Raw genomic sequence first — 27,908 nt, 5'->3', positions numbered from 1 at the left:
AAAACTTTTATGCTGTTTTTCTTCTTTTCTAAACAAACTGCCTCGTACTAAATACACACCAATAATTGTTTGAAGGCTGTACTTGTTACACCCATGGTCAAGCATATATTACTGAGCTCTCCGAAGACCTTTGAGCAAACAAGAAAAAGCCTCACTGCAAGTTACCTGTTTGGTTTGCAGGCTGCCAGCCCGAGTACTTGGCATTGCTTGGGGGCCCCGTTGGCTTGAGGGCTGCAGCAGACGTGGTGTTGTTGGGAGAAGGTCTAGTGTCCGGGCTTTCATAGCTGGCAGGCATGCTCCTCACCGAAGTGGCCATGTAAGCAGCAGGTTGGGTAGCCTCCATGGAGTCACTGTTCAGAAACAAGGGAGATACAAATCAAAGACATTTCTTGCTAGAATGTGAGCTCACTGTGAACGTGTTTGTGAAATGGTGATGTGACTTCCATCTGCTTTGGTGCAACATTCACTGTCATCACCGATGTTCTGATGATCACCCCAAGCCAACGCCGTGCAAAGCATGGAGGGAAAAAGACTGGGCACAAGTCCTTGGGAATGTGTGTGGAAAGCCTGCCAAAAGTTACATCCTACTGAAAAATCCTCTCTCTTGTGTATTGACCTCAAAAAAATGAATATTCAGAAGATGAAATAGTAGTGATTCCAGTTACATTTTTAAGATGTTTTTCTAAGAAAAGGGCACATGGGTAATTTCTGCCAAAACCCAATACAGACAAGTAAATCCCTTTAAAATTTAAAAAGTTAGGTGCTGGCATGATGCAGGTTAAAACATAATCCTTACTTCAAATTAAATACAATAGCACTTTTTTTTTTTTTTTTCCAAAACTTTTTACTTTTTCTTGGAGATTAGGGCAAATACTCATACGGTCAGATTACTGGTAGATCCCCATAAAGATCATCAGTTTAAAAGTGAATTAAATGCAGTTTTCCTCTATGCACCAAGGATTTTAAAAAAGCTATAGCTTCTTTATTCATTAAGCAATGTACACAATATTTTATATTGCCTCTTTGGAGCAGTTTACAGCTGCTTTTGTATTTTAAGTGTTAGCATAACTCCATCAGCTATTTAAAAACACACATGATGAAAACGGCACTTAATCAAAGTTCACATAGAGTGTAAGTAGCCACTATTTACTTAATAATTTTTCACTCCTTATTTCTCAAGACTGTTCAAGAATCAGAAAGTTATAACAACACGATTTTTATGCCATGTAACAATATCTGTACAATGCGCATTTGCTTTCGGGAAGCTGAAAACAAATATTTTCATTAAAAATCTTCAGAGTAGAGCAGTAATTGCTACTGAAGGTCATTTGCAAACCAAGAGCATTGCAAAAACAGTAAATAAACTCAACAACATTGCAAAATACAATCAAAACAATTCCAAATACATATTTTGTGTAATCTGGAAACTCATTAGCTGATGCATTAGAATCCTTGTACTCTTTTCTGTGTTGAAGAATAACAAAATTTCAGGACATATATTGTATGTATTTCACTGGGGTGATTCACAGAATAGAATATAGATTATGCCAAGTTCATAAAGCAAAAATCCTTGAGTTATTTTTACTTTACACTTATTGCAAATTAACAGCAGTGCCTTGACCATACTAGATGTAAGCACTTGGACATATAATGAGGCCAAAACACAAGTTCACAACCTTGATTTCTGTCTCTAGATTCACAGGGTTAGCAATTGATGGATTTAGAATGTTTATCTGGATAAGGCGTAGATTCACAGTTTACAGAGTATATCTGAACACTCAGTAACAGCTACTGCAATTAAAGGCTTTTTCTAACAGAGGTAGCTGTCACTAAGTGATACTCCGATTGATTTGCTGTATGCAGCATTCACAAGTACAGTGAAGCACCAAGTGAGACCTTGCATTCTGTTACATTTGAATGTTAAAGATTTTCAGAGACATTTGTACAGTGCAAATGGAGGCATTTAAGGAACACATTATGCTCCTTAAAAGCTTAGGATACAAGTCTTCCTAACAACAGATTTTGAGGCAGCAGAGAGATACTGCATAAAAATGCCTTTGCAGAATGAAAGAAAAAGGATAGGAAGACATCATCTGACATTAAGTAGCAGCTCAGTGGTTGATAAGGACAAGGTAGTTTAGGACTGGCTTCCAGCATGAAAAAAGCACATGCCTGCAACTTCAGTATCACAAAAATATCCTTTTAAATAGATGAGTGCATCTGACACACAACCCATCAAACCTGCTCCAGGCCAGAAGCCCCTCACAACTTTAAGATTTCCTCAAAGCACTGTCAGCCTTTTTCTATTAAAGCATAAATAAGAAAGCTTCCTACTCATCTAAAAGACTCATCACCACTTGTTACCAGCTGCCTTAAATAGACAAGGCTACTTAATGAGCAAAAATGGATTCAAGACAAGCAAAACTCTCTCATAAGGTCAGTAATCTCCATCCACTGGTCTTCGTACCGATTTATAGCTGTTGTGAATCTGGCTCAAAAACATAAATATCAACTTGCCAAGCATAGTCACCAAAGGCTGGAACTCTACCTTAAAGCAACACTTCCTGAAGGATACCACATGAAATACAGCTGAGGTATGCAGCTGGCAAACTGCAGCCTTTGAGGCTCCTCAACTACAACTGTTTCGGAGGAAAGCAAAGGGGAGGTCAGGATGGAAATTTTGCTTCATCTCCAGATTTGCAGAATTGCAGTATTATACATATAGGTGAGGAAGAGGACACTGCCTTGTGCCCACAAGGCTAGCTTTAACACCAACTTGTACCTTCATCATCACTACTTCCATGGTTGAATGCTGAGGCTTGTGAATGACGTGTCAGTCAAGTTCCTGAACCATCAGATTACTGGAGATGTTTAGGTTTTCATTTAGAAAACAAAAAGACTGAAAAGAGAAATCCTAAAGGCCCCAGCCTAAAAGACAGTGATAAACACAGGTATGGAACCCCCCGGTGATTTGTGACCACCTGAGATGAATTATGTGCTAGGAGCCTATCCTAAAGGCCAGCTTCCCAAGGGAAGAGCTTGAAGCCATCATTTTGACAGAGGGCATCACGCTGGCCTTACACCAAAACTTCTGACAGGTCTTGGACGCCCTTTGCTCTCTGTGCCTTTTTTTTTTTTTTTTTTTCAAGTGAGAGTTGAATAAACCTACGCCTGCACTACAGCCAGTTAATTTAACAGGCAAGATGCTACCGTGGCTTGGCACATCTCTCCAATGTAACATTGCCCTCCGACGGTGGGCTGCAGGGAATAGTGCGCACACCATTTTTCCTGGATTATAGCTCCTAAACAAACAGTTGCCTGCGAACACGATATGGCGTTCTCCTTAGAGAGAAAGATATATCCATCCTTGTCTCACTTTCAAGGAACCCTGGAGATGTTCCACCTTTTATATGCTAAACTTATTCAAATTCATGCTTCAAAAATAATTCCTAAACATTTTACTTCATATCCATCTATGCTGGGAAATAAGCTTTCAACTATCGTTTTTAATTGCTATGTGTCTTTCAGAAACAAACTTATCTTCTAAGAAGAGACTGTACAAAACCCACAATTAGCCTTGCTAGTGTTCTGTAGCTCACTAGGATATTATACAATGGTGACCCAGACTATTCTTATTGTTAAATCTCCATTCTCATACCAGGCAGAAAAAAAAAGAAAAGTTTCATAAGGTCAACCAAAAGAATGATGCTCTTGTGTTAATATTTTTTTTTAAATTAAGCTGATCTTCACACTGTAAACAGAAATGCTTTCCTCATTTATTGCAAAAACTTTTTTTTTTTCGACAATGTTTCTAGGGTTACATAAGATTGTGAAGTAAGCACAAACCTAAAAAGGTTTGAGAATAACCTTGATTCTTTTCTGAGAGAATTTAAAGAAAAAAAATATGCAGAAATTCAAGAAAATGAACAGATTAAGGAAGAGAGCTACAGTGTATTTTTCAGTGTTGCCATTAGAAGAAGGAGGAATGATAAACCTTACGTATTTACTAAGATTCACATGAGTAGGTTCCTCAGACTGTCCAAGTGACACTCAGAAGTCAGGTTCAGGCTAAGTACATTCTGATGTCAGAACACCTGTACTGTTGATAATGCCAAGCTTACCTCCTAGCTCTAGTTTTAACCTTTTAACTCTGTTCTGTAAATCTTAAACAATCCTCCTCCACCTGATGAATACTTACAGAAAAAAAAAATAAAGTTTTCCATGATGAAAATTTAATGTACGTTATCACTGCAAATGGTGTTCTGAATATGTGGTCCCTCTTCAAAACACAGATGATGTATGTTCCTAGAAGTAACCAAGACAGTCACATTCTTTTTAAGAAAGATGATATTGCTTAGTAGATGTGAATGCTCTCCTGTCAAGATTTGGGCAAGGGTTTTCAACACTGCAAGAAGGAAGAGTGAAACGCAAGCCCAGCCGATTTCCAAGCCCTGTGACCTGAAAATCAATGATGTGTTTAATTATTAAGTTATGGAAAGATGAAATAAATAATTCTGGAAGTGGCTTGCAAGGGAAATGGCAAAATCAACCAAAGAAAACAAACTACATGTATGGAAAAGAAAGAGCTCACAACGGGCTCCTCAGACTTAGCTCTTCCTAACCAACAGGAACACTATAGAAACAGGCAAATTCAACTAAAAAGCAAATAATTCCCGACTCTTTCTCCTCATCTTCCTCCCCAGATACCAAACACCATATTACATGCCATTACTTGGTTGGAGGACTGGGAGATAAAGACATTTGCCAGCTGTCAGTCCCTCTCAGGACATGGTACCAAGAGCTTCCAGGAAGCTACAGAGGGGTGATAGGAGAGGAGCCTGTGTGGAAGGAAGCAGGTCCAGGTCACACGTGAAAGGAGCACCGGTTTCTCAGGGACCGCTCCTGGATATCTGCGCCCATGCCGTGCCTGCTTCCTTCCCAAAATCATGTGCACCAACACGAGGCTGAGCATACTTCAGAAGCATTTTAAGAAATCAGCAGTGGAAAACCCTCCTGAATGCAGAGGTTTTGACACCCTCTCCTCTCTCTTCCCAGAAGCCAGAGAGAAGAAAAACACATGTTTTGGGGTTATAGAGGCCTAAACCTCCACCCATCCTTCCATGGAAATTTCTGTACAGAGCATTCCAGCAGAAATACATGCTTTAAAAAAGATAACTGTCTCATGCTGTTATTAGCCGAAGGAGAAGCTATGGTCCTAGCAGATAATAAAATACAGCTTGCTGTCCTGTAACTTCTAACACTGCTGAAATGGTAATGAGGGACAAATCTCAGATTTTCCCAAGCAGGCTCTATAGGCTTGGCAGGACTTTCTCTAATGCAAGTCCAAGATACCAGGGTATCCGTCTGTAAATATCATCATCCGAACCCCAATGGGTACAAGCAGCTCAGTCTGGTACATAAGCATTTTCCTAATAGTTCTCTGGATTACAAATGATATTTTAACTCCTGCTTGTTGTCCAGAATGACCGCGCGAATCAGGAACAAGTCCCTCAGGGTCTGAGAAAGCCTGCTGACAGGAAAGGTCATATAATATCTATGAGTCTGTAAATGCTTTTTTCACATGGCCAGGAATTCTGTGAGGTTATTTTCCCTTAAGAACACTAAATCTTTTAAGACAAAAACAAGACAAGAAGAAAGAAAGAAAAAAAAAGTTAGCAAATCACTCTTGCCGGTTTCTGGCACAACTATGTGGAATGTGATAGGCTTGATTCATGCTTTATGGCTTCTAAAACCAAAATAGTTTAACAAACAAGTAAAATTTCCCTTGTATTAAATATTGCTGCCTGTTGGTTATCTTCATCCCAAGCAGGCATTAAGCATAATCCAGAAATCTGAATAAACTTCTAAAATATACACACGAAAATCAGAAGATCAGAAAAAGCTAGGCATGAAAACGGTGATAAAACCACATGAATGGGGGAACACATATGCTTTTTTGCAAGGACTATCTGGTGCAACAAGAAAGAAACAGAAGACAAGAAAGGTGCTGATCTTGTTCCTATCCCTATTGCAAACCCGTGGTCTCATTCAATTTATAAAAACAGTGTTTAGATCTTGTGTTAGCCTAACAGTGTTCCAGTAGCTTGCAAGAAAGTAGAAAGTGCAAAATAAAATAAGAGAGAGCAGGGAAAGTCACATGGGTGGAAGTATTTCCATACGGAACTGCAGTAAGGACATATGTAACCCTTACGTAAGCAGTGGTCTGCACAGAAACAATTCAAAACTTCTTTCAGACTAAATATTTTCAGGGTCAACCCTGGTGATTATCTCACAAGACCAGACTATCCTTTTTTCAAGTAATTCTACATGGCATTGTGTCAGGTACATAAGGCAAAAGTCATGTCTATGCCCATTTCTGCTAATGTCTCCCAAAACTTGAGTTTTTGCCACATGAATTAATTTTAGGCAAGACCTCCAATTCTTGGAAATGTAAGATATTAAATACATTTATTTTGCTTTATATATGTAAGTAAAAAAAAAAAAAAAAAGAGGGAAAAAAAAAAAAACCACAAAACCATAAAACTTAAGGCTCTATTGTTAACAGGATGAACTTAAATTAGTGAAAGATTGCATGGCTGTGCTATACAAAAACAAAACAAAAAACATTTCTGAGGGATCTGGGAGAAGAAGAAAATATGTGGATATTCAACACTACTTCAAGCCAGTTAATAAGTGATATTGCATCAGTCAGAAAAAAGCCAAGTTTTCTGGCAGCTACCCAGTACAGCAAAGTTTAAGACAACAAGCTTTTCGAAATAGAGACGGTGAAGTGAAAGGTATGAGATAGAAATACTTCCAAAGAAACTCTACTGCAGAACAAGACCTAAGCCCTGCTTTTGCTGTAGTTGCAACCATCTTGAGTTTTTCCCTGAAGATAATGCAAACAAAACTACGCTACCTCAGTAAAATAGATAAACTACCCTTTCATGTAAGGTATTTTAACAAAGAGATGGAAAACACAAAATGTGAAGTTGTTTAAGCTTATTTACTTGGCTGTCTTGGTTGTGCCAGTTGTATTGAACAAGTTAGTGTATGTCATCTCAAGTAGTAACAATTTATGTTATGTCATACCCTCAGCTCTTTATGGACATAAAATTTCAGCTCTATTTCCTTACCAGCTATTTCGTTGTGGGATGAAGTGAGCTGCTGTTTAAAATATTTTTCGGCATTATAATTTTTTTCTCCTTCTGACATAATTGATTGGTTTTGATTGCTATGTGTTGAACTTACAGGAGAATATGTACTTATTGACAGTGAATTGTAAGCATAATTTGTCTTTTATCTCTAATTTTGCTACATGTTTCTCAATCTATCCAGTGAGCTTGTGCTCCTTTTCTCACTGGCATGAGGCAGCACAAAGCCTCGTTTCTATGGCTCCATCTACTGGCAACCTCTTCTTCCTTACCGGCACTGGCAGTTGATAACAAGGAAAGTAGAAATTGTCACCCCAATATGTTTCTCCCTGTATCATGAGCAAAAGATGCATAGACATAAAGACAGCTTCAGAGTCAGCAAGGCAAATGCTTACACTCTTGTAACAATCTAACTTCATTTGTAGCTTATACCACAAACTCTGCACATCAGTGAGTGAAGGAAAAAAGGAAAATCAGAATTTGTTTTCACTGCCATTATTTTCTTTACTAAAATATCAGCAAACAAAGAGCATAGATCAAGACTGAAGGTGTGCTGGCAGCATGTCCTGGACTTTGCCAGTGGTACACAGATATCAGAATTGCTACAGAAGATTTCCCTTTGGATGCAAGAACACACACACACAGACAAATAAAATAAAATAAGATAAAATGTAAGATTATCTGTGTGTGTCTAATATCACCATTTTCCTCCCTGAAGTCAGGGCTGCTTTAGCCTTTTCTAGTGACTCAGGTCACCCTGCAAGCCATGGAACAGGAGGCAAAGAACTGACATGCGACTTTTTTTTTTTTTTTTTTTTTTTTTTTACATCAAGTGGATCTCAGCTCTATTTTTAATTGGGCTTTATCTCCTTAAGGGTATTATTCTTGTGAAAATGCAAGTAAGTACATGAAAATACACAGATTATTTATTCCCTTGCACAACTTACTATGTACTGTCCTTTAAAATACGCCCAAAGGTTCTCTCCTTTGAGGTTGAAGTCAGTTACATAAAAGCAGCTTTTCACAGGAGGTAGTGTTAACATAGCTGCAGTCAGGAAACAAGAAGTCCTGTGCACTGAACAGAATCAATGTTGGAACAAAGAGTCTAGACAGCAAATAATTTTTTAAAACACTTATTTGCTGCACCACATGCCAGTTATTTGATTTCATACATTAAAAATGGGCTTTGAAAAATAGCAGCTCTTTGTTCCAGGAGCACCCTCACAGCCTAACACACGGCTTGCTTGCTCAAAGAACTGTTGCAAATAATTCATCTGGGTAGAGGTTTCGAGCCAGAATATCTTGTTTCTTCTCCAGTCAGCTATTTAGAGTGACAGTGCCTCCCCCGTGAGCTTCAGGATGAAACACAAACAGCATCGTGCATCTCAGAAGTTCACCAGATACCCGTGAGTACACCTTTGCTTAGTAGGGTGGATTTGTACAAACAGCACTGGCAGGACCAAGGTGCAGATTAGTTCTGCAAAGAGGTGAAACCAACAGGATTCAGGATCAGGGGACATCATGCCATAAAACACAACAAGCAGACTGCTGAAAATGTGCAGATGATAGAAACAGGCTTTGAAGGAGAAGCCGGTTTCTTGTGAGTCCTCAGTGCCAACCATGTGCAGCACTCAGATGGTACCTTTTGCTCTTTTGCAGCTCCAGAGCACTTGTTGACTTCCTGGAGGGCCCAAGGGCTTGCAGAGGAGGTTTAGTGACAGGGGTGATGAGCAGGGCATCCAAAAGCGAACGGTAGACGCTAGGTTCAGAGAGTCTGACAAGCATTTAAAAAGACCGTGTAAACAAACCCGCTGACCAAACAGAGTTCAAGTTGGCTGGGACTAACTGAAAACCCAAATAAATGAAAAGTTCTGCAAGTTCCACAGCAGCATGGATAAACTGAACCTGGAATGACTGACTTAGAAATGCCATCTAAAGAAGTGGTCTCCGAAGTGGTGGGCACACACCCCGATGTGCCAGAAAATCCCACTGCGGAGTGAAAAGCATGTATTTTTTACCATTAAAAAAGGCATTTATTTAATCTTTTTCTCATCTTTTCTTATTTCTGCTTTTGTGTATGTTTTATAATGTACATAAACTATACGCATGACCTACTGTACTAATATTTTAGAAAGTAATAAATACACATATTGGGAGTGTACATTCAAATTTTTATTTTGTTTTTAAATGTTTGAGGTGTATGACCAACAAAGTTGAGACCATTGGTCTTAATAACCCCTTATAAAGAGTAATGTAATAAAGACATAGATGCAACTCTCTATTGTCTTCAGCATCCAAAAGCTATTTAAAGATACAGATTATTCTTTGGCACCCATATCACTTAACTGTTATTTTCAATTAGTTTACTGACTGAACCGTAACATGGATATCGTGAGGATCAGAAAAGCAGAATTATTCACCAAGGTTCAGAGCAGCAGTTTGGAGCTAAGCTAAAAGGACACAGGAGCCTTGGACATATTCTAATGAGTTACCACCCTGCTATTGTGAAAGGGCTGATTTTGCAGTCTTGCCAGGGACCAATTATTCTCATCTGAGTTTGAACTTTCTGAAACTAAGCTATAAAATGTTCCATTTAAAGTTGATGTCTACCTGGCCCGGACAGCAATGGCAGCAGACACAGCAGCAGCAGCCATGCTCTTAATTTTTGATCTCTGCTTGAAAGGAGAAAAAACAGGAACAGGAGCAGGTCCAGGCTTGGGCAGACTTCCCAGAGGACTTCCCAGCAGTACTGTTCTAGCACACAAACTTTGAACCAACAGAGAAAACAGAGAAAGCAGAACAGATTGACAGAGAAAGACTACAATACTAGACTGCACTAACCACCAGAAAGTGATGCTATTGTAGGTTCCCAGCTCACAGAGATGTCAGGGCAACATATTAGCCCCCTGAACACTAACATAGAAAGAAGCAATGCTGATTTTACCTACAAATAAAACTTTGCATTCACCAAGTCAGTGATCAGCATCAATCAGCCTTCAAATTGCTCATCCCAGACTCTCTCTCACCCCTGGGTTTTTCCCACTGAACCCTCTGCCCATGACTGATGGCCCATGTGGACCTAACTCATTCTGCATGGTACTGACAGAAGGAGGCCTGAAAGTAAGTTACCTCCCCCTGCTTTTTCAGAATAAATAATAAACACAAAAAACTTTGGAATATTTGCTGACACAACTTCAGCAGGTATATTTTTAGCCACTTTTTCAAAATTCAGCATGTTCCTCACGCCCCTTTGCATATCCCCTAATTATTACCTAAATTAGAAGGAATGTGAAGAGGCAAGAGCCATGAAAAAATGTGCTGGCTCCGAAGCCATCTCTACAATACTGAATCCATAACCCCACCTCTATCTTAAAATTTCAAGATTATCCACACAATTGCTGTGTATTTTTAAATCTCTTGAGAAATGAACAAAAAACTCCAAACAATTCAATTTGTACAACTATACATTACATTGCTTCTTGGATTTACATGCAGAAATTCTGCCTGAAAACCTTACACCTAGGCAGTTTGCTGTACCCATACCTTAAAAGATTTACCTTGAATGACTTAAGGATGGTTTAGACTGACAGCTTGAAATTTTACTGAAAGAACTTGTTTCACAAGTAGACATAGATGCATCATGCCTGGCCAAAAGCAGTAAGAGAAAAAAAAAGTCATTAATCGAACACCTATTACGCCTTTGGCAATGGTAACTAAAGCTCAGGAGGAATTCATTCAAGGATTTTTAAAAGCCCTCTTTAGCCATAAAAAAAAAAAAAGAACAGGTATGGTTTAATATCACTGATTATTAATTACTAGCATGCCAATCTGCATGTTAGAAAGACTCAACAAATGGATTCTTAAAACTAAATGAACCCAGATACCCAAATCCCCATTCTTGTATGCAGTGCCCTCTCCAATAAGGATTTTTCTTATTTTTCTACCCACCCTCTTTTTTTGGAGGGGTGAGGGTGATGGGAGCTGTCTTTCCCTATTGGTAACCAGTCAGAATAATTGATGTCCTGTCACTTCATAAGTTAACACTTGTACTTTTCTCCAGAAACTTCAGCCTACTGGTCAATTCAAAAATGTGCATATTATAACAAGGGTGGCAAACCTCTGAAAGGCATGTGAATAAAATCACAGAATCGTCTAGGTTGGAAGAGACCTCCAAGATCACCTAGTCCAACCTCTGACCTAACACTAACAAGTCCAAATGCTTAACATCAAAGAACCATGTATTATTCACACTGTGCTACACCTTCCCCCAAAATCTTATTTCACCCTTTCCTTCCATGCTCCAGTACCACATATTCACTTCATGTCATCAACTTCCTTCAGCAAAGTCACCCTCCTATCAAATCTCCCACCCATGACTTTAGTTTCTCCATCTCTATCTAAAGGCCACTATGATTTCGGAATTACTTTTCCAATTTTTGTCTAATAGCTACTCTAGTTGCTAACTGTTATGCAAATTTCCGGAGCAGCATGAGAGTCAAGAGATGCCTGTGAACTGCTCCACCTTGACATCGAAAAAATCAGGTGAAACCGTAAGCAAAAATAGAGTTTCAATTGTGCCTTTTTGTGGTGGGTATCCTTGTACCTGGCAGGACGGGGAGGCATCACGAGAGTCGTTTCCACAGATGAAGCTGGAAAAGGTGGCTGCACAGCTGCAGGGGCGGGCAGAGGGGGCTCCGGGGTCTGCGTGGCCACGCTGCACTTAGCAGGGAGCGGAGGCTCTGTATCAGCTACGCTTGGCAGAAGGATTGCTGAATCGGGAGCAGGCAACTCGGGAGTTATTTTCCTAGTTGGTTTTAGTTTGACAAGAAGTAATTGTAATGAGACTACATACTCAGAGGAATATTCAGATTTCTCATCTGATATAAAAATACCAAACAGCAATGGACAACTCCTTCTAGCTGGTCTTCTTGTAACTTCTATAATGAGAATAAGCAAGTAGCTCTTGAGGGCTTTCTTTTTCTTCCCTAGGAACCAAACATTCACCCTCTAGGAATTAGACCATTCTGAAATGGATTCTTTGGGACATTTTTTAGAGCTGAAGCTTGAAAGCTTAAAACTAGTATTGCTTAACCTCAAAAACAAGCTATTTGGGTAGCTCAAAGTAATTAAAAATATACAATATACTTGAATGAGAATACAAGTATATTAAAAACTCTACCTAGCATAAGCAGATCACACTTTAGACACTGTGGCTACTTGGATTCAGGTATTTAAAACCTGACCAATTTTAGGGGGATGAGATGCACACTTGGGACAGGCTTCCAAAGGATTCTCAAACAAAAGTTTTCTTAAGTCTGAGAAAGCAGAAAGAAAATTAGCATTCGCCAAGCAATATTTCCCCCTATATTTTACTTCCTCTTGCTTGTAACCAAAGACAACCATAAGGGGTCTGGTGGTTTCAGTTCGGGTAGCCTGGGACATCCTGCTCTCCCCAGCTTGACATTGTTTTCCAACTAAATGAGCAGCTCCTGTCTTTGCAAGGTTCCCTTTTGCATTACAAATGTGATGAGGCAATCTGTTTAGGAAAATTGATGCAGATGTCAAGTCTGCCAAAAAGGAGATCTGGCTGACTTTAGGAAAGTACGGCAGCAGTTAAAACAATTCACAACAAAACAGGGGTTTTCAGAAATTCTGGCCTTTTCTGCAGTTGCCCTCAAGTCATCCATAACTCCATAAAACATATTTGTGAAGCTTTGTAAGTCATAAAAAGGGGCTTGAAGTAGGCAAGGAGAAGAGGAATGAATCACACCGGGTATGTGCTCTAAAGGGAGAGCAAGCAGACAGCAAGCCAACTCCAAATCTTATTCAGACATACAAACTTGTACTCCCATTTTTGACTTGCTTTGGCAGCAGTGAGAAAAGGAGTAAGAAAAGACTCTTGGAGACTACAGTTTCGGCAAAGAATATTCTTGGCTGTCTGTTAATCAGAATGTACACAACAAAAATCTGGATTGATACTTACTATTTAAAACTAACTCTTTGTGTTTATGACTATCAGGAATAATTTCATTAATGAAACGATAAAAGTAGGTCTGTATGCCTGTAAAAAGCATTTATATAACAGAGCAGTCTAAAGACTTGCTGGCACTAGATCTGCTTTATATTAGTTTTATTCCTCAGGAAGTGCCAGATTCTGTGGTTTACAGAGTCTAAAGTTGCCAGGATGACTATTTAAGGTGACTTTTTGAAACTTCCTGGAAAGACTGTAATTGATCCTAAATATTTCACTGTTGTTAAGCTTATAGGGAGATACTGCATATATAAAATTGAGTAATAATACACTATAAATTATAGTAATTGACTATATTGCCGTATGACCAGTTTAAGCTTTCGCTAAAGAAATAAAATGACAATAAAAAAAAGGTATTATGCTCTATATGATGGAGTCTGCCTTATAAGCAGTAAGCCGAGCTTTAAGCCAGTAATGAAATCCAGATCACACATTTCGCAGCAAGCTTTCTCCCTTCTTGGTGGTTCAGTAGTGGGTGGTACAAATCACAGAGCTTCAGCCAAGAAAAGATGGAGCCCATTAGGAAAATAAACATCTATGCCAGTCATTGACAGTAAACGTGGGGCTTTAGTGGCAAGAGCAATTAGGCTGGCCTTTGGATGGCCCATACCTGCATTATTAAAAATCTGACATGGCACCCAGCAATTAGTCCCTATGGATTTCTGATAGTTGCCATTTTATACAATACAGGATTTTTGGAGATCAGCTTTGGATCCTAAGGAGTGCTCTAAGTAGCAATACCAGCTCAATAACAAAACATAAACACCAAATATATTTGCTATACAAATGGCCTCTCATCTGAGGAGAGAAACAAAATTATATATAGCTTTGACTGGATCATGCAATTTATGTAATTATGTTCTCCTTCCCACACTCTATGCTAAGCCTTCCTTCTCCAGCTCTGCAAAAGCTGCTCAGATTTCTGCCCATCTTGAGTAGGAAATACTCCTATACATTTTTACTGCTTGAATACATATGTTGGCTCTCATTCTGAACCACCTTTTCAGATTAGTTTCAGCTACAATAATTTTGCCTCAGATTAGTATATTAACCACTGTACCAGTTTATCAATCTCCTCTTTAATATCACGTGATATTTGAAATGAATTTGCACTAGGAGAGAAAGCAGGAGAAAAAAGCAAACTGTCTCAATATCTTGTAACTGTGGCTGTACCACACGATGGTGAGGAACAAGTTGCATAGTACCTAACACATCAGTAGCTTGCTTCTAACAGGGGCTGCGAAATATAACTGTAATTAAATGTTTTTTAAAAGGTACATTGATAAAATAAATTCTGTTATTTCAAAAACTGTATTCAGTAACAATCTTTGTAACATAGCAGAACCTACTGAATACAAATTCTGAAATGATAATTGTGCTGCCTCGAGCAGAAATAATCTAAACATCTGCTCCAAGGAGAGCACTGGCTGCCAGGTGATACAGCACAAAACAGTAGTCCCACGCAGTCTTTCATAGCTCATTTCAGAAAGCTTTCCGAAGAAAGATTCATTCTGTAAAAAGCTGGTCATCCGTATCTCTGTAAAGAGACAGAAAGACTATCTGTATGTGTATCCTGCCATCCCCTCCAGTGTTTTTTTTTTTATCCCAATGCACAGTAATTGAATGCAAATGTTGATACAAATCTGCCTTAAGATATGTTCAAAGTGTACCTAGCTTAAGGAGGGGAAAAAAATAGAAAGAAAGAAAAGAGAAGATTCATATCTTGCTTAAAGCAGTTTGAAAACTTAGCCATATAATGCATTTGAAAAATGTGGGGGGGAAATCAATGAGAAAGAAAATCATGCTAAACTATTTCTGTATTCCAAAACCAAAACAAAATGCCAGAATTCATTTGTTTTATAAGAGCTTCAGTTAGGCACACAAGCACTATACCTTGAGTCTGACTGGTCTGCGAAGGAGAATATCCATGCAAGAGTTCAGTAAGATAAGAGGAAGCCAGGCTACAAAGGAAGTCCCTTCCAGATTCCTTTACACACCTGTGATATAAGCTATACACAGAAGTCTTTCTGGAAATAACCTCCCACAAATCCTCCACACTTTCAATTAAATTCCACCTTCTCCATCATCTTTGAATGACTATAACAAAGAAATAAAATAAAATAAGAAATAAAACTGGGGCAAAGAACAGTATTTTAATTTCCAGATAAAACAAGAACCTCGAACTAGGCAGATGGATGGAGAGGGGTGGAATTGTCCTTTCCCAGTTTTCCATGGCTCAAGCTGCTTGCTTGCTAAGTTAACCTATAATAAACTTGTAGCCATAGGTCCAGAAAGACAGTGGGCTTGAATTTCCTCTCACTGGACACAGATCCAGAGCTAGGATTCGGAAAGAACTGGAACTTTGGAAAGATTTGGAACTAAGAACTTCTCAGTACTCAGAAGATGGTATTTGTGCCAGTACCTGCAAGGCATCTGCAGTTCGGTATGTGTCATCATACTATATTTTCACTGGTAGAGATGAAAACCGATTGCTGAATTGCTTTTTATTTCTTCCCTCTAGGGACTGCATTTAGTTAGCAAAGAACAGAAATATTCAAGAGAAGGCACAATGATATTACTTGCTCAAACACACAGAAGCCTTATTTTTTCAGTTTGCATTTCTCTTGAGTATGCACTTCGGTCAGACACCAAGGGAGCACAACCTGCACTGTAGAGCCAGGTAGAGCTGAAGGTGCAAAATATTTGTGAAATAAAACAAGGGGTTTTCTGTTTGTTATCAAGCACAACTGCTGAAAAGTAGGAAGTCCTCCAAGAAAGTTAAATTTAGTGGAGATATGCTTTTGTTTGTTGCGGTTACTGTGAACTATTTAAGGATCTAAGCTGCCCCATGGTGTCCTGCAAATGACCATGCTATCTGCTACTCAGAAGCTGTTCCTGTGCCTACCCCTGACCTACTGACATCTTGTGATGAAGCTGAAGTCTTCCCAAACCAGTTACACAAATAACGAAATTTTGATAACACCAAATGGTTCAAACTGAGTGTCTCTGAAAGTGAACTCTGCTCTTTAGGGAAGTGAAGAGCATGGCAGCAACCTACTACACAATCTATCCTGGGCAAAGAAAAACCTCAAAACTCCAAAACCATCCTATATTACCTTGTCAGTCACACCACAGATGAAGAACTTACCCAACTGGAGAGACTTCTTGTGCTAACACAGTACTCTTACGTTACCACTGCAAGCAGTCCTGTCATGCCTTATAAACTGCCAGGACAAGAATATCTGACCTAGCTTGATACATCACTTTCCTGAGCAGGATCACTAAAATTCAGGTTGCTGTCCAGAATTTAAATGACCGTGTCATCATCCTGATGATTATCTTCTGTTTGTCTGTGAAACAGTTACTCTGGATATGGTTTAATACATTTGATATGAAGCCGCATCTCTATGGCCAGTCAAGAAGGCAGAAGACACTGGACCAGATGAATCCTTACATTAACAGGCAATTTTTAAAATGGGAAAAGGAATCAAGAGTACTCACAAGGGGTACATGCATGAGTATGAGTGTGTCTGTGTGTCTGTCTATCAAGACTTGCAGGTGAATGTTAACAAGAAGTCAGTGCTGGGGTCCCTGATGAAGCTACCAGCCCTTCATCATTCCCAAGGATGGAAATAAAGTGTGCAAAAGTGTCACTTTGGGGGGTCAACTGTGAAAAAAAGTGCTAGTCCTCCTCCCAAAAGTCCTCTTTCCACCATTGCTAAGTCCACCTGTACTCTGATAATCACCTAGCACAAGAAGAAGTGCCAATGTGGTTAAGCACAAGTTCTTCATTAAGAGTATCTTAAACATTGCACTGGAAGTAAAGGACAGGAAACAGCACTTAGCGCAACCCACCCTAAGACAAAACATCTTTTCAAGTTGTTAAACATTTCTCTCATTCCCACACAGGAAGAAAAAGAATAGAATCTCTTTTTTTCTTTCTTTTTTTTTTTTTTTTTTTTTTAAGCAGCAGCTTTGTTTAGTATTAGAACTTCGTGGATGTGTGTGTATAATGTACATTAGCTATCTGAAAGGAAAAAATAAAATAAAAAAAATCCCTCATGAACTATGATACAGAATCTGTCAGAAAACGTTATTTACTTTCAATAATAGTGTTAAAAAAATTTACTGTCACAGCCTTACACCCAAAGATGACCTCCAAAACATCAAGTTTCACTGCCAGTGAATCTATCCAAAGCCAGTGTTAGGATATTTTCCAGATAACTTTGTGTTCTTTGATGGCATCATAGTACAGTACAGTGTTACGAAAAACATCATCCTCCTTAAAAAAAATAATACTATTTTTAAAGGCACTTTTCTGTATGTTAGAAAAATATAAACAACACTGAATTACTTTTGAGTTGAGCGAACCATTATGCCCCTCAGGAGATGGGAGGGACTCCACTGACAACATATCGATATGCACTATGGGTTTTGTCTTTTTAACAGATCTCCATGAAACTGTTCATGAATCTGCTCAGCTTTATTTTACTGCTCTTCGCCATCCTCTTTCTACCATTACCAGGAATATCCCTAATGAACAGAACATTAATAAGCCTTTTTTAAGTGAATGATAGACAACCCTCTCTCCCCTAAGATAACAAAACCTGGGCTAGAACAGTATATAGACAGATCATAACTGAACGGAAACCACCTCTGAATGATTTACCTCCCCGAAGATGTTGTGGCAACATGTTCAGCAAGTCTGGGAGAGGAAGCACTGCAATGGGAGGACTCTGCTATCGGCAGAAAAGCAGACGCAGATTCTGGTCTAGCACTGTTTTCACTCCATTCACAGTAACAAAACACACAAAGAGATTTTTAATCCATACTGAAACAGTAAGCTGGACAGAAGATATTGTACTCAAAAACATAAGTGAATTGTAAAAAAATGCAGTTCATAGCAAAATACAAATAGGGGACAAAATGAGGAACAATATTGCTAAGATGTGTCACACTTTTAGTGAAGGTTGGGAAATGTCCTGCTTCTTATAAACTCAGAAAACCAAGCAGTATTTTACACTGATAAATATAGAACACACATATTTGGTATTGTACTATGTGATGGAAACCTTATAGGAAATACTGGAAAAGAAAGAGCCACAAGTGATGATGGGATTTCACTCCTTGAATTTTTATATACTTTTTGCTTCAACTTTTTTAGGATGTTAGTTTTGTGAAGGTTAGAGAATATATTACTTAATATTTTTTTTATATATATATATATATATTTTTTTTTTTTTTCCAGTTTGGACCAGAAAATAATCTAAAACATATTGCACTGAAGGCTGTCTACTTGAAGAAAAGCACCCACCAGAAATCTCACTGCAATACACAAAAGTAAAAGCAAACTACAAGGTAGAGGTGTCACAAGCACAAGTTTTGAGCAGACTAAGGTAGCCACATAAGTAAGTTTTATTTTTTATTTAAATTAGCATGCAGAATTATGAATCTTAATAAAGCAGAGACCCATATTAAGTGCCAAGAATTAATGAACAGATGATTTAGGAAAGACCAGGTAGCAGACCTCATAGGTGGTAAAGGTGTGGATGGAAATTCTGATACAGATGGTATCTCCAAAGCCTGAGTAGCTACGGAGTTTTTACTCAGATTAGTAGAAATATCCTGGGCTCCTGCTCCATTATGCAGATCTGCAGGTACGCTTTACAGGTATTTATAACACAAAGGGAAAAGTAAAAGAATCACATGATTTATGACAGGTTATTTCAGTACTGACCAAGAGTAGGACAAATATTTTCCAGTGGCTGTGGATTAGCTGAACTATAGATCTGGAAAAACCCAGACACATCTTCACTCAGAATAGTGAGTTGACTTATGTTTTAAGGCCAAAAAACAAACCTGTGGCTCAAAATTAGATTGTTAAAAGTGAACATCAACATACTTTGAAATAGAGTACTGTGCAGTTAGAACTAATCAGTTCCTAAAACATGCAAATCAGCTTTACATAAAGGCTAGACTTTGCCTTTCTAAATTTTAAGTATCTTGCTTAAGAGTTGTAATTTACACATTTCACTGAGGGCTCTCTATTCCAATTTCCTGTGCTGAAAAGAAGTAGTGGAAAAGAAAATTATCCACATAAATATCCCTAGCAGGCTGCAATTTAGGAATAAATAATAATTTTAAAAAATATCTGTGTGGCATTTATCTTAGACAATGCCTGAAAAGTTGTAGTGTTATTAAATTGGGATATTGTCTGTAGATTACTGATGGAAGACAAATTTCTATTCCAGTGTTTGTCATATTCTCTGTTCTAGGTGATCACGTACATTTAAGTAAATTCATTTATATCAAAAACAGGATTTTTCAGAAATTTTTTCAAAGTTCAGATGCATACTGGGAATCAGACATGAGCTAAGGCATGTTATCCACATCCAAATGGAAAAGCAGTCCATTGTTTTGGAAACAGTAACAAAGTCCAAAATTTAATGTCAACAAGTGTTGTGCAATGGAGATACTGGGTGAAGAGATGACAACTTTACAGCAGAGAGCGAAATCCGTTTTACACATTCATATAACATTTTTGGGAACTAGTGTTTTGTTACTATGAATTTATATTAGGTTGCCTTTCTCAAACTATTCTCATGCCCACCATAGACAGACTCCATGACTGTCTATATTTACTTTTAATTAAAACAGAGACTTCTATGCTTTGGATTATTTATTATTTATTTATTTATATTTATATTTATTTTATATATTTATTTATATTTATTTATATTTATATATTTATTTTATATATTTATTTATATTTATTATTATTATTATTTTTCTTCCATTTCTCACCAAAGCAACTCATCCTTCAAAGGGATAAAACTACTAAGAAAGATAAACATAGTGGTAAGTTAAATAGCAACATGAAGGTATTCTCATTACCTCTCATTCAGGAACATCTCCAAAATATAAAAATACTTGAAGGTTAAACCATTCTAACCCTACAGAGAAAACGTCACAGAAAATCTAAGTGATAATCTTTCACAGTTTTCATTGTATTGATATTCTCTGAAACTCCTGACTTCCTTTCCATTCATAAGAAATTCTTTAAACTCAGTAGAACAATTTTCACAGTTTTACATTCTTACTTTAATATACAGTATTCTGTCAAACGATTATATTGCAGTATATGTGCACTTCAGAAATGCTTGGTTTTAATACACAGTACTCAGACAACTGAGTTTCTTGGCAGAGAAAAATCAAGTTGATTGGCACTTCTCATCAAAACAGCCTTCAGTGAAATTATCAGTGAGTATTTTCAACATCTGTCCCTAAGGAGTTAAACCAAAAGTTGTGCAAGATGTGAGAAGACTTTTTCTGTCATTAGTAAAAATTTAATTTTACTTTATGATGTGCATCGTTAAGCATCCACATCAGTGACTTGTTAGTGTGACATAACTTGGCTATTACCTGAGCTCTCCATTTTCTGTTTGGTTTTCCCTAAAGATAAAATGACAAATACAGTAAGCTACTGTACTGTATGTCAGTATAAACAATCTGAAAAGGAAACGCAAGCTTAAAATACTTTCATCAAAGGTCTCAATCCATTTCAGTTCTCACAAGTTGTGAAATAAAAAAAAAAAAGGCAAAAACCACTACCCTACTATTTCTGCAGAAGTGTTTACAGTGAACATCAAGTCTATTCACAGGACCACTTACATCAGAACAACATGTAGATTTGCTGCACAAGCTACAAGCCAATTGCAATGGTTCGCATTAGGTAATTACAAATGATTGGGCTTTTATGTGTGTTTCACAGTTCACCTTTGAGGTTTGAAACTTCTGTGATTCAAAAAACGTTGCAAAAGTTGTCAGTGAACTTTACTTAACTAAGTTCTTGTTTCTGCAGTCCCCCAAAAGGTCAAACATTTTATTAATTTCTGTGAATCTTGTGACAATTCTCAAAATACAAAAAAGACACTTTTTTTTAACATGATCAGAAACTGTTACTTTGATACTGTTGTACAGTTCAGACTGTTTCTAGTATGCAGAAGGGATGTAATTGTTCCTCTTACTACAACCTGTGAAGGTGTAATGAAATTATAGCTCCTTGCATGAGAAGACTACTCGAGGAGTCCGAGAGACTCAAAAGAAAAGAGACATCACTAAGTTAAAAGCAACTTTTATTAAAATACTCTTCAAGCTTCAGAAAGCATAAATTAATGAATGTGTAGCTACTATAATACATTATTTTACAGGAGAACGATAGAGCCAGGAAGCTTTTATAAACACAAGAAATCCTAAGAGATTCACTCTGAAATAAATAAATACTACTGTCTTATCTTGCTCCTGTTAGAGGCTATGTGTTGAAGCTCTTACAGGTACACGGCAACATTCTGTTTATTTCTTTCTAATTTTTCCATGATATAAACAAGTTACTACTTAAAGCAGCAGAATCTTTATACTAAGCTTGTACTGGGATTGGCAACTGGCATTTTTTTTTTTCATTTGATTAAAAACAGCTTTTCATCTTGCTCTACTTTGTAAAACATTTACAACCACTCTAAAATCGATCTATTGAAAATGTAGTGAAATCCAAGACAGTTATCCTGGTAAGTACCATAGTCCGAAGTAGATGCAGACAGCCCTCTTCATCCTCTTCCCCACCCCCGAATCAAAGAAATACCATTTCTTATTCTCTTGTTCACTGTTATCTGCTTTCTAACAACCTACAGTAACTCAAACTTAGCAATGCAAAAGACTCCTTTAAGGCAAAAAGAACAGCAACAGCCATCTCCTCTCCCTCTCTGAGAGATTCAACCACCCAAGTTGTTCTGCATTAAATACGTATTTTTTTTGTCAACTAGTGATTAGCACAAAAACATTTTCATCTCATTTTTTATACATCAGTAGGAAAGTGTTAGAAAAGTATAGAAAAGGCTAGAATTTCTCTCGCAGTAAGGCTAGTGAAATATGTTTTTCTTTTTTTTTTCCTTTTCTTTTTTTTTTTTTTCTTTTTTTGCAAAGCAGATGGAAAAGAAGAAAGGAAGTGTTTGCATTTTGCTATTGCAACTTGGGTAAAATCACTGGACATTAAGAACACGTGCTGAGACTTCATGGTGCCAGTCACGTAATTTTGTGTATTTGGGGCTAAAGACGTGGATGGGAACCTTTTCCCTGTGGAAAGAAGTGACAGAAGAAAAATAAGAAAGAAAGAAAGAAAGGTTTGTCTTAAGCAGTTTCACAAGTGAGCATGCAATCTCCATGCACTACTGATATCCACACATCTCTTTCCTCTCTTTCAAACTGTTGGATCCAGTGTTAGGCAAAGTCTAACACTGTCTAAAAGTCTAAAGGAAGACTCCCACCAACTGCACAAGCTGTTAGATTTAGCCACTAGTTGGTCCCCATTTTGAACAATGCTTATCCCAAAGCAAGGAGACAGCTGACCCTCGTTCACAGTCTAGAATGATAATATTTTCCAGCTACATCTTGAAATCTGATCCACCCTCGCAAGTCAAAAATGCCTGGTTAGATTTAGGAAAAGAAAACATGTTGACAAGCTGACCTTGAACAGAAAAGCAAACCAGTCCAAGTTTATGGAAAAGCTCAAACTCCTGCACAAACATTAATACCAGACTGCACAAACAGATTTAAAAAGGCCGGTCTATGCAGAAAGAGATCTTGATTTTTACATGCTGAAGTAAACGGCAATAAAAGAAGCAACATTTAAAAAACACCCAGACCTCACACAAATGCAAAAGTAACACACTATCAGTTATGAATTAAGACATGCAAAGTATTAAAGTAATAATGTAAAACATCAACTCACTTAGTCTTCTTTGCAGCTTCATGTTCTGGTTCTTTCACTGCAAGAAAACAGAAAAACTTGACTTTCTACAGCACTAACAGCGCCACCAAACACCAAGATTCTCCCCTGTGCCAAAGCATTCACCCAAGTAGGAAATTACAACAAGGATCGTTAGGACTCCTCAATTCTAAATATGCCCTAAGGGAAATGAGATATGTCTATAAACTTCAAGAGCCCCTTTGCCAGCACAATTGCAATCGCTGGTCTCCGTCCTGTCCCTTGGCCCACTGTCCATGTTGGCATTGAGAAAGGCATGAGAAGGGGGAAAAGGAGTGGAAGTTTGGAGGCATTTCTTTTGGACAAACATCCAGAGAGTTTATATCAGGTGACAATCCAAGCGTCTGTTTGATGACGGGCTATGACCTGCCACAGTGCTGGGGGACTGCAGACAGGATAATGTAAAATTTCAGCCCTGCTGTAAGTTTGGCAAACATACTTGCCATCACGGTCTTGTAGTAATTGCCAACATGATTAATTTATCAATACTCGATTGGAACACAGATACATTATTTGACATTCAGGTCTCATATTCTGCCCTTAAAACAGATTAATGAAGAGAATCCAAAGATAGATAATGATGCATTACTAGACTAGTGCAACACAGGACCACAAAGCAATCTGTTAACTGTCCAAATTCAGAATATTTTTCACACATGTACATTAATCCTCACTGGGGAGATGTTATCATCGGTCTCTAGTGCAATTCTGCCAGAGAACTGATAGTTGATTTAATCAAATCTGCCCCCAGGGAGGGAGTCCATTTTCTTCACTGCCTTAATTTTAGTATTAGGAAAATAATAACTTATTTTAGTATTAGCTGTAAAAATCAGAAGAATGAAATAATCACCTCAGCTGTCCCAGTCTGAACATGACAGACCTCCAACGTCCTGATGGCACTTCTGACAACTTTTACAGTGTTATAGATCACAGACAATAAATCACAACTGGGAGCATAATATGAAATTAAAGTTTCATCGTAAAACTATATGACTGGGAAAGACCACCTCTGCATTTTCAGTTCCAGTCCATAGGACATGTCGTTGTAACGTATCATAAACAGAGAATGGAAATAAACTGAGGAGCTATGGATTCGTGCTTCTGACTGGTTAAAATCACTGCAGACTTTACACCTTTGTATGACCATCAAAGATTTTCTACATGCCTGAAAAAGCCTTATTTTTTCTTTGCACTTTCTGAGGCATTAAATTTGAACAGAAGTGTTGTCATTGTGATGGTGCTGGAGGGGAAAGAAATAAATACATATCTGCCAATTTCCTTTGGAGTAGAAAGGGTATTTTTAAGGTTTATTTAGAATGTATTAAAATCCAAATCAAACAGGAATAATGTCCGGTAATGTATATGTCCTGAGGTATTTAGCAATTGCACAAGTTTTATAAAAATATTTTCCTACTATAGTCTTCTGAAACTGTTTTCCTCTAAAAGCTCACCAAAATTCTCCCTACTGGATTTATTATCCATGAGATGAAATGTAATAAACGTGACTGAATTGGTTTATTATTTCCCCTCCCCAATAGGTTTTAAAACACCTATCTCCCCAAGGCCATTACTTTTATTTCTTTAACATCAAACTACTCACTGTGATCAGTGCCGGTGATTTGGGCAAGGATGCGGAAGGAGCGTGACTGGGTGGTGCCTGTCCGGGGATGCCAGTCTTCAGTGTCTTCAATCAGTCGCTTCTTGCTGGCATCGCTGTGAGTAGGGGTGTGGTAAAACTCCGTATAGGTATCCACAATGTGCTTCCGCGGGGGGCTGCATCAAAAAGAGAAGAGAATAGTGAGCTAAAAACTTCACAAATCATCTAGTTTAGGGTAACTACAAAGACATTGTCAGAAATGTGGCTTTTCACAGTGATTAAAGGCAGCTTCTGAGTTTGGATACAGCAGTGAGCTCTACAAGCACATCTGAATGCAGGCTCAGTTCTCTGAACCAAATACAGTTTTATAATTACTCTAATCCAACTAAAATATTTTTCTTTGTTTCACTACTGGAACATTTGAAACAGTAAAAATCAGTATTATCAAGACATTTACATATTTAAACATTTACCGTTTGGGTGGGATTTTCCTTGGAGATGACAGAATAAGACAGCAAGAGAAAGTTTTCCCAGTGTAAACAGGAAAAAGAGAAAAAGAAAACAAGAAATAAAGTAAGAAGTTTGAAACAAAAGTACAGCTAATTATTCTAGTGAATTAATTTCGTGGGAAAGGACACTGAAACCCAATAAGCAGTGATATTCTCATTCCGCTACGAAAACCTCAGCACAGAGCTCCCAGCCTTTAATTTGAATTTAACTTACGGTGAATACCTTACAGGAATAAGAGGGGAATTTCTTTGTTTTGATAAAACCAGATCCTAATCGACTACACTGTTAAGTGCCTTGGACAAATTCTCCCCTTTGTTCACAGGAGGCAAAGCACTAGGTATGTGCAAGGTCACCCAGTGCATGCAAAGTTTTTTGCAATTGGTACGACCTGGGATGGAGCTGTGTATTTTGAAAATGTAGCTAGCGATGCTCTAGAGCGTAACATGAAGCTATTGATGCTCGATACCCTCTCTGAAAGTCAAACAAGTAGGGTGTTGATTTCATCTGGAATTTTTCTCCTCAATAACCTACATGCTATTATCAGTCCCTAGACTAGCAGACCTATGAAAACACAGGATTTTGAAGCTTTACTTTAAGTAAAAGATCTAAAGAACAAGTAAAGGCACTGACCAGTTAAGGGAAAGAACCCAAGATTCCTACTAATTTATTCCTAAATTCTGTATTAGTTATCTCAAAGCATTCATTCTTCAGGCCCTCTGTACGTGCATTTATTTTTACAAAGTCTACAGGAGATAACTTGTACAAAACTAGCTCCTAGGAAAAGATAATTCTACAAAAAAGAAAACCTTTAAAAATCAACTTGTGTTTTTGCCACTACTTCCTCACTGCTTTTTTAATGTCCAAAGTGTTTCCAGTAAAGAAAGGTGGAAAATATGAATGAGAATGTTGTACATTATTGTCAACAAGAAAGAATTAGGCCCATTCAGTGGAACGCATTAATAAATACTTAAGCTTAAAAGAATACTCAACACTTGAATGATATGAAAGCTATCATTCAAAATTAAAGCAAAGATTGAATTTACTGACACACAATATTAGTGAAGTAAATGTACTTATCCAGGTTACTAAAAGAGGGAGGGGGATAGAAACAACAGTGGTATTTCCAGGACAGAGTAAAAGAAATCCAAAGAAAATGAAGTAAAGCAACAACACAGTTAATAGCAAGAATAAAATCTGAAAATTAAAGCAGTCATTAAAGATGTAGAGTTACATGGAAATGTAATTATTTACATGCAGATGACTGCATTCTAGCAACTACCACAGTGAAATAAGTAGTCTTTCACATCTGATGATGGTGGTATCAAACAAAATATCCTGCTGATTTCTCTCCCCTCACTTTTGCGGATCCCACCGCTTCCTTTTTAAAGGCTTGATGGTAATGAGTCACTAAGGCACGAGGTGGTGCCAGAGACAAAGGAATATTCAATGAGACAGGTTCACTGACTCACTTGACTCACTCTTGAGGCAAGAGCAGAAATGACAAGCCAATAAAATCTCATAAAATCACAAAATACAGATCACATAAATCACAATATACAGATGTTGCTGTTATTTTTGTTGTATGAATTCAACATCTGACCCTTAGTTCCATACTCCTCAAGACATTTGTCCTCTTATACTGTATTTCACCATTTACTAGTTGTATTGCCAACACCAATTAGCCATAGGTGCAGCAAGAATTTATCAATACACACAAACACCACACGAATGTTTTGTGGAATGATAATAAAAAAAAAAATGCTGCAAAGTTTAACACGGTGAAAAGCAAAATCACATCATCTCCAATGCAGACAAAACCATTTGCTACACTAAGAAGTTACTAAAAAAGCTGAAGCTGTTTTGCAAAATTTAAATATAAAACTCTGTAAGAGCTTTATATAACATAGTTTTGTTTGCAAAACAATAATACATGCTGGTTATTCCAACAAGAAAAACGACCATAATTCAACTCCAGTGCTGTTGATACTAACTTCGTCACTGTTGTTATCTGCAAGGGAAAAAAGGTTTTCATTCATTAATACATTTTTTGCTTCTTGAAATATTTATTATAGGATCTTCCAAATCCAAGCTCTGGCAAAGCCACATATACAGAGTCAAACTTTAAACCATCAAGAGAACCTATAATGGAAAAACTTAGTCCAGCTCAGCTAAAATTTTGAGTGAAGTCTATGGACATCTTACCTGTTTTAAGCAGCAAGCACTTTCTCAAGTGAGAGTTGTCAAGAAGGTCTTGATAAAAATATAATTGTATACAGCCTAGTGAGGCCAAATTGCTCTCCTTTTATGCCAGGAGTAAACAGGGGAAACAAAACTTCCTTCCCCATCCTGAAGTAAAGGCAAATAGTTTATATCCTGAATGAGATTAGGGGGAAGTTAGGAGGAAGGAAGGAAGAAACCAAAAATTCTGAGTATGACAGGCTACTGTGTCTGGAGAATTGTATTTGCTCAGCAGAGCTAACTATAAACAAGATGCAAATATACAAGTTGTCCTTTTTTGCGTGTTTGTTTTTGAAAAAAGGAATACAAAACAGAAGCAAACTGGATTTTTTTTTTTGAGATTGATCAATTATTCTAAACTTCAACTTTCTTGATATTTAAAAAATATCTTCAATTCCACTTAAAATGGGGAGATGGTTTTATTTATCAAACTACAACATCTACAATGATGCTTAAACAAGTAAAACTAAGCAAGCTGGGTAGCTGCAGATCAACATAATCACTTTAAGGTTTTTTTGTTCACTTGCTTTTGTATTCTACTTTAGGATTGCAAGACTA

The 27,908-nt window shown here is 37.6% G+C and overlaps 1 protein-coding gene across 17 annotated transcripts in view; it reads right to left on the bottom strand.

Moving 5' to 3' along the window:
- The window catches only part of PDLIM5 (PDZ and LIM domain 5), a 131,749-nt gene that overhangs the window by 28,210 nt on the left and 75,631 nt on the right, over nucleotides 1–27,908 (bottom strand). For 10 of the 17 annotated variants that reach the window (XM_048049428.2, XM_048049436.2, XM_048049431.2 and 7 more), the window contains 4 exons: nucleotides 25,076–25,093; nucleotides 24,606–24,778; nucleotides 22,970–23,006; nucleotides 166–350 (listed from right to left, as the gene is read on the bottom strand). In XM_048049428.2, coding sequence (XP_047905385.1) covers nucleotides 166–350; nucleotides 22,970–23,006; nucleotides 24,606–24,778; nucleotides 25,076–25,093 — 413 coding nt within the window. Of the gene's footprint in view, nucleotides 1–165; nucleotides 351–21,303; nucleotides 22,315–22,969; nucleotides 23,007–24,605; nucleotides 24,779–25,075; nucleotides 25,094–27,103; nucleotides 27,121–27,908 lie in introns of those variants that run through there. The other 7 variants (XM_048049437.2, XM_048049438.2, XM_048049435.2 and 4 more) reach the window with 5 other exon arrangements.

This window comes from Anser cygnoides, chromosome 4 (genome assembly GCF_040182565.1).
Source record: "Anser cygnoides isolate HZ-2024a breed goose chromosome 4, Taihu_goose_T2T_genome, whole genome shotgun sequence".
Lineage (NCBI taxonomy): Eukaryota > Metazoa > Chordata > Aves > Anseriformes > Anatidae > Anser > Anser cygnoides.
Note: the sequence above shows the minus strand (reverse complement) of the source record. Positions and strands in the feature narration are given on the sequence as shown.